Raw genomic sequence first — 11,544 nt, 5'->3', positions numbered from 1 at the left:
ATAATAAAACAATTTTTACAAAAAAAACACTAAGTGTTTGCCTGTACTTTTATATACTCATGAATACAAATTACAAGATATTATTTATAATACCTACATATATACATATACGAGGGTGGGTTAAACAATTTTGGAGTTTCAACGAGAAAAAAAACTCTCTTAAAAAATAAAAGTAAGTTGACCGGATAAAAAAAAAGGAATTGTTTCTACGTTAGGCTTCAAATTTTTCAATCCGCCCAACGCGTTCACGTATATACAGAGCAATATTTCAATAAAACAAATGTAAAAATAAATTGTAATTATTAATGTCATTTTTAGTTATTCGCATCTCATTCTAATTATCCTAAATTAACAAAATTAATCAGTACTCTACTTTATTATATTTAATGAAACAAATATTGTATGTGTATTAAGAATTGAAACATTTGTAATTATTTCCGACCGATAATGATTATCAATTTGTTCAATTACGTATTTTGTGTTTATTTTGTGTATATGGATTGTATATCCATATATACATTTTATCTACTTCATATTTTAAGTATTAAATCAAATATACATATATATTTCTATTAAAAAGAAAATAACTAAAAGGAAAACAATAAGACTCTGTAATATGATCGTATTAACTCGAATTATAGATTTAGATAGAATATTTAAATTTCTTTTCTTACGAATATAAATATGTCCGAAAGTGTTTTTCTAAGAAACGAATGTAAACTATATATATATATATATATATTACTTGACGATAACAATCAATTTAATTGCATACAATAATTAATATTGAATGCATATTGCGAATATATAAGTATACGGTAATATTATATATTTAGTATATATTAAATAAATGTGTATATTAAGTCCACGTTATGTAAGTATATATGTAACTGAAATTTCTAACGATATTTCGAACAAAATATTTATAATAGAAAAATAAGATTAAAAATACTCAATTGCCAATTACCTTTGTTTTCTATGTTTCATTTGAAATAATGATATTCTATACAATTTTTCCTACATTACCTATTCCTTTGGTCTCCTAAAATGTCAAAGACACACGCATCGTAAATAATCTATTTATGATTAAAACGAAAAAGAAAAAAAGAAAACCATAGATCTTTTTAACGTGTCAAAATTTTCATTTGATTTTCTTCTCGTATCAATTTGGCCATAATTGAGAGTCCCTGTATATATAAAGACGAAATTAATATACAATTCGTACAGAAAAATCAATATTTCTTACCTCGCAATCTCTTTTAAATATTTTACAAAAATACAAAAAAATCTAAAAACTGACCTTATCGATCTCCTCGTCATTCGCATAACTATATGATAAACGTATGTATTGGGTCGGTTTTTTACTATCGTAATAAAACGCATTTCCAGAAACTACGAATAATCCATTGGGTATACATTTGTTCTTTATAAAATGAAACGTATCATCGATTCCGATCAATTTAATCCATACAAAGAAACCACCTTTAGGTTCTATCCACTTGGCCAATCCTGTTAACGTTACAAAGATTTATAATTAAATCCGATAAGATTGTACAATGGTTTTTTATTTTTATATTACTGTAAGATAAATTACTCTCACGATTACCTGTAAGATGTTTTTTAATTCCTGCTAACATACTGTTACGTTTCATTCGATAAAAATCTTGAAGACTCTTGAAATGTTTATCGAATCTATCTTCATCCCACGAATCAAATAATTTGTAAACGATCACCTTTTAGAAGTAGCGAGAACGTTGATAATATTTCACAATATTTTTATATATACATATTTTTTTCTTTCTGTTTAATTTGATTTTACCTGTGACAACGAATTGGCATGTAAAATGCTATTTTCTACATGCATTGACAATTTGTTCAGAAGTTCGGTGTTAGCCGAGACGCAACCTAATCTCATACCACCGCTAATAATTTTACTAAATGAATCCACCCTTAATACGCGTCCGTCAGTGTCCAATGAAAAGAAAGACGTAGGTTGTTTATTCGCAAAATGAATAAAACAATACGCTTCGTCTTCTACGATAAGAAAATTGTATTTCTGCGCTAATTCGTATACTTGTTTCCTACGACTTTCGGTTAATATAGTTCCTGTTGGATTTGCACCAGTAGGATTGACGTATATTAACTAATTGCAAATAATAATGATTATAAGTAATACGGAAAATCTAGATACGACAAGTAAGGTTTTTTTTCACGGTGATTTATATTGTTTTGTTACCTTCGGTAATGGTTTCCCATCGCTTAATCTTTTTTCGCATACATTAATTATTTCCTCAGGTATAATACCGTCGTCATCCTGGATTATTTCAATGAAATCGGGATTCAAGGATACCAACTGTAACGAGATATTAAAAATGTTTTATACTCTTGCATACACTCGCATTCCGACGTGCATAGTTTGTATTATGTACGAAACCCATAAGCCGGGCAATGTACGAAATAACAAGTCATTCTAATTGTCATAGCGAATAATACCTCGAATGCAAAGGATTATTATACTTTCAGTATATCGTTAATATATTTTCGGTATATCATTAATATATATTTTTGAAAAATGTAGTCAGAGATATTATTGTCAACTCACTGAATTGATCGTTGCTGCATATGTCGGCGACTGAACCATAACTGGATCACCTTCGTCGAGAAACATTTCAAAAATTTTCGAACAACCATCTTGCGAACCAGAAAAAAATATTACGTTCCAATCTGTTCGTTTAGGATTATGCCATTTACATTGCAGTTCTCGATACTTTTTTGTTAAGGGCAAGTACCTATATACGAAATTGTTACGATATGTTAAATAAAATGTACAATTTTCTAAATGTTTGAATAATTAATTACCCGCCAGCAGGTCCATATTGAAGAGCTAACGCTAAATCCTTATCTTTAAGATTTAAATTCGTTTGATCTTTGCACGACACGTTAATTCCTTCAAAAGGATAAGTATTGGTATTTGGTAATCCACCAGCAAAACTTATTACATCCGATTTGTTACTTGATAAAAAAGCTTCAGCTAGAATTTATATAATAAGATATGTAATATTACTTACATGTTCATAATAATTATTAACAAACGATATTTAAGATTTATTTAAGTATGTCTTACTTCTTCGTCTAATCGGATTTTCTCTCCTTCTAAGGGTAATTTTCGAGTAAAATTCGGAGTAATTCATTTTGTTTGTTACTATGTGCTTTACCAATCGTTAATATGTGTTCTCATGTAATGTAGAAATGCAACTAAAAGTGGAATTTAATCGAGAAGTTCAAACTGATAAATGATAATTTATCGCGATGATAAGTTCATTATCACGTAAAAAGCGACATTTATATATACACGGAGACAATTATCTGTTTTATCGAGTTGACGTATGTGGTATTGTTATTACAATAACATGCTATATAATGATGATAAAAGTATTATTTTTACTTGATCTTTAATACGCAAGACCGAACTTAAGAGTCCGGGGGCCTCGAGGCAACAAAAGTGCAGAGATCATCTTATATATTTTTTCACTGTGCGCTTCATACACACACACAACATTAAATATTTATTTCATATATATATAAATTTGATTTTTTAACAGATTATTCGATAAATCTACATTTGATTATTTCAGAAAAAATAACAATGTGTCAGAAGGACCAAAAAAATGTTAATAATAATTAAATGTGTTAATAAATTTAGATTGAATTTAATACAGCCATTCGCCCGGTAGTACTTGCGTTACATAATTTACAATTAGATTTGAATATATCGCAAGTAATACCGACCCAGGTCTCACCGCGAGGAGGTTGCTGTTTTCGGAGACCCGCGGGCTAAGACTCTACTTGTACATTTATCTTTCTAACAAATATCATTTCATTAATCATTGATTAGAAATTTTTAAAAGTTCAACGCGAAAAACGAGTCACAAATTTTTCATTCAACTTATTATTCAAATTGGATGAAAAGTTCACGAACATCGTTTTATTAATCGACCTACCTACCCGATTAACATTCCTAGTTGCAAGTTCTCATACAATAATATAAAACATTCCGACTGACATTCAATTAAAATCTCAAATGTAACACGCATGTTATTACAAAAGGAACACACGCATTGATGTGTACTGATGTGCATCGAGTATTATTTTAATAATAAGAAAAATTCGTAATGCGCTATCAAGAATATATCATCAATCATATTATTTAAAATCTTATAAAAATATTTTAATCTTTCGTAAGAAAAGAAGAAGAAAAATAAATGAATACCAAAAAAATGTATGTCGGTCATTCTATTTTATACAATGCAAAACGCAAAAAAAAAACGTTCGCAGGATGTAACAATTTTGTAAAAATTATATGAAATTTATTTGAATAATTAAACTCTTCAATATAAAATCCATTGTTTTCATTAATTTCATATACATTTTTTAAGAGAGACAAGAATACGCTTCTAATAACTTATCTAATTTAAACTGTGATACATTAGGCCGTTGCTTAATATATTCAATTAAACTATTTACAATGTTCTTATCGCAAATACATAGAATATCTTTTATCTGGTCAATAGTATATAATTCTAGCATTTCCACCCAATATCTTTCTAAGTAGTCTATAAGTTCGGTAACTACATCATCTAGATGACTCGTAAAATCGTCATGATCAGCTGCAAAATACATTTGATAAAATTACAATATGAAAGAGTTTGTATGATAAATATTATAAATTATTAACAATATTATACAAATACTTGATTTAAGCTTGCAGATGATGTTTATTATAATACTGTTGATTTCTGGGATAATGCATATTTCAGTTTTTTGTATATATAATATTATTTCAATGCATTCCTGAATACACAATGCAGAATTTTCATCAAGTGGAATCAAATTGCTTTTATGTTTATATGGCTGTAATATCTTGAGTATAATATCCATTAATATCATAATGTTTTCATTATTGTCACTGTTTCCTATTGTCATTGTGAATTTCATAACAGTGGACATTATGGTAAGCCATTTTTCAATCATTCTTATTTCTGAATCTGTGAAATGGGATTTTTGCTGCGGAATAAGTTGCATAAAACACTCTAAAAGTGCAGGAACCAATTTCTCTATGTTAAATAATTCTAACAGAAAGTTGGTGGTATCGGTTAGTTTCGAAATTGAAAGAAGTAAATCTAAAGTTGTAATGAGCAAGTCATCTGGAACATTTATAAATCAAATCTAAAATTACGATAGCACATACTTAACAATATAAAGCACAGTATTGATTTACTTACTATTAGTAGAACTATTTAATACAAAAATCACAACGTCGCTAAAAAATTCACACTCTTTAATATTGTTCACCCATTGAGATTTAGGATTCCTTCGAATATCCCAAATTACTGCTTGTAATAATCGAAAAATCTGATGTAAAGATTCTGTATCGTCTGACAAAAGATTACTCCAAATTATTTTGACAAGTGGCTTATTATTTCCTATTGATTCCAATATACATGTTTGACAACATATGTTTCCAATAATACCAAGTAATATCTCCTAAAAATAAATAATTTTATACAGTTGATAACAAATTTATTGGTCTATGTCTGATCATTTTCATCCCGAGTGGTTCCACCATTCGGAAAATATGTTTTAGAAAGAATTACGGTTACACACGTCAGGGGCATGAAATCCGCCCCCAACGATGCATAATACATTTTCCTTTACGAAATACAAAATTTGACAAAATCTCTAATAATTAATAATGCAAGTTTTTAATGTTGTTTTCTATATTACATAAATATGTTTGGCTAAAATAAAATCGGTAAATCATACCGTTAATCTAGGTACAGTAGAAGTTTCTAAGGAAATTTGAACTATTTTCAAATAGTCATTTTCATATAAATACATGGCTATGTCTTGTTCAGCAGTCATGTCCCATAGTATACACAAATCATTTTCTAGTTCCTCGGTCCAACCAACATCTTGAACCTAAATAAATTAACGAATCTTTTAAGTATATAATATTATTTAATACATAGACGGTATTGATGTGGAATTACCTTTGATAACGATATAAGTGTATTAAGTATCCATTTTGCACTGTAAACAGTATCTCCTATACTATCACCTTTCATTGTACCTAATTCTTTATTATCAAATTGACCAGAATCTAACATAACCGAATAATTGGCAAGATTTGTATCAGATACGTTCTCAGGGGAATCTTCTTCTTTTGTACTTGTCATTATTATTTTAATAGTTTCACAAGATAAATTTAAACTTATATTTTTCTCTCTTCTTCTTTAAGCAACTTATCTCCCAAATTTATACTAATCATAGAAAGGATTTTTATATCTTGAAATTGTTCTAAAGTTCAATGCTCGCAGCGCCATCGAAAATTACATTTATTTTCGTAAAACTACTATCGGTAAACGTTTAGTATCTACGAGAGATAAAACAGTTTGAGAAGCTAAAAGAAATTAATTACCAACAACCAAACCAACAACTTAAGACGATTTTCTGCGAATTTGAATGTGAATCTTAACATTTTTTCTCCAATTCTGGTTTTTCACGGTAACATCAATTCTTTTTTATCATATGCAGATACACTTGATGCTACTTATCAGTTGAGTAGGAAAGTAAATCGACCGTGAAAATTGAATATCATTTAAAAATGAATATAAATAAAATTCTATTTTTTGTTATTTATTTAAAATATAGAAAAATGTATATTCGTAGTCCCTTAACTTTGGTAAAAAAATTTATGGTCGTTAAACTGGCTGTTTAATAAATTTGAGAGAGATGCATATTTATATAATAAATATATTAATAAAGTTATAATTTTATATTCTATTCATCTCAATAAAATATAGAAAATATAAGACATATTAAAAAACAAATTATTGAAAATATATAGTATATTCCTATGACCTTTCACTGGACCTTTTTACGAATAAATGAATTAGAATGAAAATAATAGGAATCGTTAAATATGCATCTTTCGAATCATTAAGTATAACAAGTAAAACCGGTTCTTGTTTGCCTTCACTTTTTATAATCAGTTGTTCATTTGACGTTTAAACACTCTAGAATAGTATATTGGATTCATATAAAATGTACCGAATACTCGATAGAAGTTAGTTTCATTGAACTAATTGTTTATTTGTAAAGATAATTGTTGTAAATCAAATAGAAATTTTATAAATGTATCATTATTGTTGCAGCTATTAAAACTCATGGTATTAAAAGGATTCAATTTACTAAAGCGAATTCTTTGGTAACATTTATAAAACCAGAATTGGAGGAGATAAAAGCAGCTGGTACTTGGAAAAGTGAAAGAATAATTACATCACCTCAAAGGACAAGAATTGTATTAGCGAATGGACAAAAAGTGTTAAATTTTTGTGCAAACAATTACCTAGGTTTAGCGGTAACAAAAACTTTTTTTTAAAATTAAAAGTAAAATAAATATAAGCTAATAAATATAAAATGTATTAAATATGATTAGGATAACAAAGAAATCATTACCGCTGCTAAGGTCGCTTTAGATAAATATGGAGCTGGTTTGAGTTCTGTTAGATTCATATGTGGAACGCAAGACTTGCATATAGAATTAGAAAAGAAAATAGCAGCTTTTCATTGTAGAGAAGCAGCAATTCTTTATGCATCTTGTTTTGATGCAAACGCTGGTCTCTTTGAAGCTCTACTTACACCAGACGATGCAGTGTTCAGCGATGAACTCAATCATGCCTCGATCATCGATGGTATTCGATTATGCAAGGCTAAAAAATACAGGTATCATGTAAAGAAAAATTAGAATAATTTGAAAATTAAATGATTCTAAAATTATTCTGAATTTTTGTTTCTAAAGATATAAACATAGAGATATGGCCGACTTAGAAAAACAACTTAAGGAAAGCTCCACGTCGCGTTTACGAATTATCGCTACTGACGGAGTCTTTTCGATGGATGGTACTATTGCTCCATTACCAGATATAATCGAGCTTGCAAAGAAGTATAATGCTTTTACATTTGTAGATGATTGTCATGCAACCGGATTTTTTGGAAAAACTGGTAGGTAAGTAGATGATTTCTATTAGTTAATAGTTAATCATTCAACTTATCTATATGTTTAATATAATTTAATGTAATTTTAGAGGAACTGAAGAATATTTCAACCATTTAGGTAGTATAGACATTATTAATTCAACTTTAGGAAAAGCCTTAGGTGGAGCAGCAGGTGGTTACACAGTCAGTAAGCAAGAACTGATTGATTTGTTAAGACAACGTAGTAGACCATATTTGTTTTCAAACTCTTTGCCACCACCTGTCATAGCAACAGCTAATAAAGTATATATACTAAATATTATATACATTAATGCAATATATTAAATCATAAATAATGAAATTAAATAAATGAATTCAAACAAGAATTTCTCATCTATAGGTGATGGATCTAATAACATCTGATACAACATTTTTGAAAAATGTAGTGAGCAATACAGAACATTTTAGAAAATCAATGACTGCTGCTGGATTTACAATCAATGGTAATAGTCACCCTATTTGTCCAGTTATGCTGGGAAATGCGAAATTAGCTTCAACTTTTGCTGATGAAATGATTGGTACGAATACCATTTTGTTATTATATCTATTTTAAGTCACATATCACTATTCAAATTATATACTTCTATTTATTATTTACGTTAATTCATATTCGTAATTATCTTTGAAGGAAAAGGAATTTATGTAATTGGCTTCAGTTATCCTGTTGTACCAAAAGACAAAGCAAGAATAAGAGTTCAAATAAGTGCAGCACACACTAAAGAAGATATAGACAAAGCTATAAATGCATTTATACATATTGGAAAAAAATTATCTGTTATATAATAATTAATTACCTTTCCAGCATAAAAAAGCTAATATTAATCAAATATTCTTAATTATATGAAAATAAAATCAGACTCAATTATGATTTTGTGCATTAAACATATTTAACATAACAACATTGTTATTATAAAGATATAAATTAAACGGACAAAAATAAAAACCGATTATTAATCATAACAATATATGGTAAATGTGAATATGTTTTATGCAATTAAAATTTTTTATATAAAGATTTGTTAGCACGTTTTTGAATATTTACGTGAAGTATTTTGAGCAGATCGTCGACGATATTATATAACTATTCGAACTATTTATCTCTTAAATAATATATTTATAATTAATAGATTATTTTTTACAAAATGTATACATTCAATATGTGAGATCACGCAAATAATAGAAAATGCACAAAAATTTTTATTTATCAGTAATCTACTACGTTTTTATTTAGGTTTAGAAAAAGCAATAGAGAATGAATTTATCTGATTATTGTAAAATATGAACTATAGAAATATAAGAATTAAATCTTTATATAAATTTTTTCATAATGAGATCTAAATCATCAAATTGTCTGATTATATGTAATATATTATAATCCCATTAATTACATTTATGTTAAGGTTTATACGGTTTAATAAGATTTTCAGAGAATTCTTTAACTTGCTGTACACCACGAACTTCTCTTTCTAATAAAGGCAGACGTGTAACATGAAAATCTTCATAAAGATCCATAATCTTGAAAAAAAAAAAGATACAATAAGGAATTATTATATAAATATATTAATTGTAAAATAATTAATCTACCTGTTCCAAATATTTATCTTGAATTCTGTGCCGGGCAAGACAAAGTCTACATGGAACATCACCTTCCTTCAGGAAAAGTAGTTGATTTACTATAATATTGTGTGTATCTATACCACATTTTGTTAATTCTTGTACAAGTCTTTCTGTCTCATAAAGTGATAAAAACTCAGCTATGCACACACAAACAAAGGTAGTTTGATCTGGATTTCTAAACTGTTCGTTGACTTGACGAATAACTGCTAACATTTCTTCCATTTTATTTGAAAAAGTGTCCACATTGAAGTCAGTAATTCCCAATAAAGAACTGATCTATAATAATATATATATTTACATTTTAAATTGAACATAAAAGTGCTACTTTAAATATTTAATATAACAACTATAAAGCATCATCAACTATTTAACAAACCTGTTTAATGAAAGGGCCAATTTTCATTTTTAAACGCAACAGTTTTCCTAACCCCTTTTCAACCACTTGTGGAAACGACAATAGCCTTAAAGTATGACCAGTAGGTGCAGTATCAAATACTACAACGGAGAAGTTCATTCCTTTAACTAATCTAAAAATGAATATCCACAAATATAAACATTTAATGCATTAAAAAAATATGAACTAAAATATTAATCGAAGCAAATGAACGCTTACTTCATAACTTCAGCATAACTCATTGCTTCATCTATACCAGGAAATGCGCCAACTATTTCTTGCATAACATTTCTACTTAATCTCATTGCTTCCCCACCTAAAACTCATTTGTTAATAAAATATTATAATGTATTATATATTAATAAAAGTATAATGATATGCTTCTACAAACCTGCTTCACCTTCAAAATATTCTTCAGGTAACTCGGTAATACCTACATTTGGATCAATTTCCATTGCGAATAAGTTATTGAAACCCTTAACTTTGGTAGGTATTTTACTAAACTTCTGATCAAAGGCATCTGAGATGTTATGGGCAGGATCCGTAGAGATAATAAGAACATTTTCTCTTACTTTTGACAGTTGTACAGCAAGAGAACAGCTAAAAGAAACAAGAGAAATTAATATAATAGAGACAAATAAAAATGTCTATCATTAACAGATGCATAATTTCAAGGTTATAATTACCTGCATGTTGTTTTCCCGACTCCGCCTTTACCTCCGACGAAAATCCATCGTAAAGATCGTTGTTCAATGATATTTTTAATGGAAGGTTCATATTGCTCCGTTGCTTCATTATCATTTACATTCATGTTATAATTTTTTTAATAAATTGTACAATGTTTGATAAACTTAACACGTCATGTATGACTTAATCAAAAAATAAGGAAGGAATTGTAAAGATCGTAATCGAATAAATGAATGAATCGTAATCGAAACTAAAGACAAATGTTTAAGAGTGTTACTTTTATATATGAATGTATGCTTTCTTTATATATTAGATAAATTTAATGTCATTATTCATTGGACATTCTTTTTTTTCCTAATAAATAAAAAACAAAAGTTCGATTGGAGATTTTTGATAATAAAAATGAGTGCTCACCACACTACCTGTTTTCTAATTTAGATTAACGACTAAGCATAACTAAACATGACCGAATAAATCTATAAATATTTTAAAAACGATAAGTATGAAAAAAATTATAGTATGATGCACAAACTTCATTTAACATTGACAAATTTTTTTAATTAACAAAACTATTAGAAATAAAACAATGTGCATATATTTATACAAATGTGACTGGTGTTTTATTCCACGAAAAACAATGGCCAATTAAAATTAGTCCAAATCTAAAGCTAAGCGTCTTATTGGTCAAAACTAAGTGTAATCAAATACTACCTAATATCTTAGAATTCATTGATATTTATATTTCTTTT

General features: G+C 27.9%; 4 protein-coding genes across 4 annotated transcripts; 1 reads left to right on the top strand and 3 right to left on the bottom strand.

Annotated features, from left to right (window-relative positions):
• Positions 1-956: 956 nt before the first annotated feature.
• On the bottom strand, positions 957-3,589 carry LOC122517581 (kynurenine/alpha-aminoadipate aminotransferase, mitochondrial-like). The gene is made up of 8 exons (XM_043636050.1): positions 3,125-3,589; positions 2,860-3,031; positions 2,603-2,789; positions 2,237-2,353; positions 1,820-2,143; positions 1,607-1,733; positions 1,301-1,509; positions 957-1,187 (listed from the first exon to the last, which is right to left on the bottom strand). Exons 1-8 carry the CDS (start codon positions 3,189-3,191, stop codon positions 1,125-1,127), a joined length of 1,266 nt encoding a protein of 421 aa, XP_043491985.1. The 5' UTR covers positions 3,192-3,589; the 3' UTR covers positions 957-1,124.
• Positions 3,590-4,394: 805 nt separating this feature from the next.
• On the bottom strand, positions 4,395-6,405 carry LOC122517580 (protein SAAL1). The gene is made up of 5 exons (XM_043636049.1): positions 6,051-6,405; positions 5,824-5,979; positions 5,283-5,544; positions 4,752-5,204; positions 4,395-4,667 (listed from the first exon to the last, which is right to left on the bottom strand). The coding sequence occupies exons 1-5, from the start codon at positions 6,234-6,236 to the stop codon at positions 4,432-4,434; spliced, it is 1,293 nt and encodes a 430-aa protein (XP_043491984.1). The 5' UTR covers positions 6,237-6,405; the 3' UTR covers positions 4,395-4,431.
• A 489-nt stretch (positions 6,406-6,894) lies between these two features.
• LOC122517579 (2-amino-3-ketobutyrate coenzyme A ligase, mitochondrial) lies at positions 6,895-8,884 on the top strand. The gene is made up of 7 exons (XM_043636048.1): positions 6,895-7,126; positions 7,215-7,420; positions 7,499-7,785; positions 7,862-8,068; positions 8,148-8,340; positions 8,438-8,615; positions 8,726-8,884. Exons 1-7 carry the CDS (start codon positions 7,105-7,107, stop codon positions 8,878-8,880), a joined length of 1,248 nt encoding a protein of 415 aa, XP_043491983.1. The 5' UTR covers positions 6,895-7,104; the 3' UTR covers positions 8,881-8,884.
• LOC122517577 (ATPase ASNA1 homolog) lies at positions 8,424-11,484 on the bottom strand. Its single transcript, XM_043636047.1, has 6 exons — positions 10,795-11,484; positions 10,500-10,708; positions 10,328-10,424; positions 10,091-10,241; positions 9,682-9,990; positions 8,424-9,612 (listed from the first exon to the last, which is right to left on the bottom strand). The coding sequence occupies exons 1-6, from the start codon at positions 10,917-10,919 to the stop codon at positions 9,493-9,495; spliced, it is 1,011 nt and encodes a 336-aa protein (XP_043491982.1). The 5' UTR covers positions 10,920-11,484; the 3' UTR covers positions 8,424-9,492.
• Between the last annotated feature and the right edge of the window lie 60 nt (positions 11,485-11,544).

This window comes from Polistes fuscatus, unplaced genomic scaffold (genome assembly GCF_010416935.1).
Source record: "Polistes fuscatus isolate 324 unplaced genomic scaffold, CU_Pfus_HIC Scaffold21, whole genome shotgun sequence".
Taxonomy (NCBI): domain Eukaryota; kingdom Metazoa; phylum Arthropoda; class Insecta; order Hymenoptera; family Vespidae; genus Polistes; species Polistes fuscatus.
The sequence above is the reverse complement of the archived record's forward strand: the minus strand, read 5'-3'. Positions and strand labels throughout refer to the sequence as shown.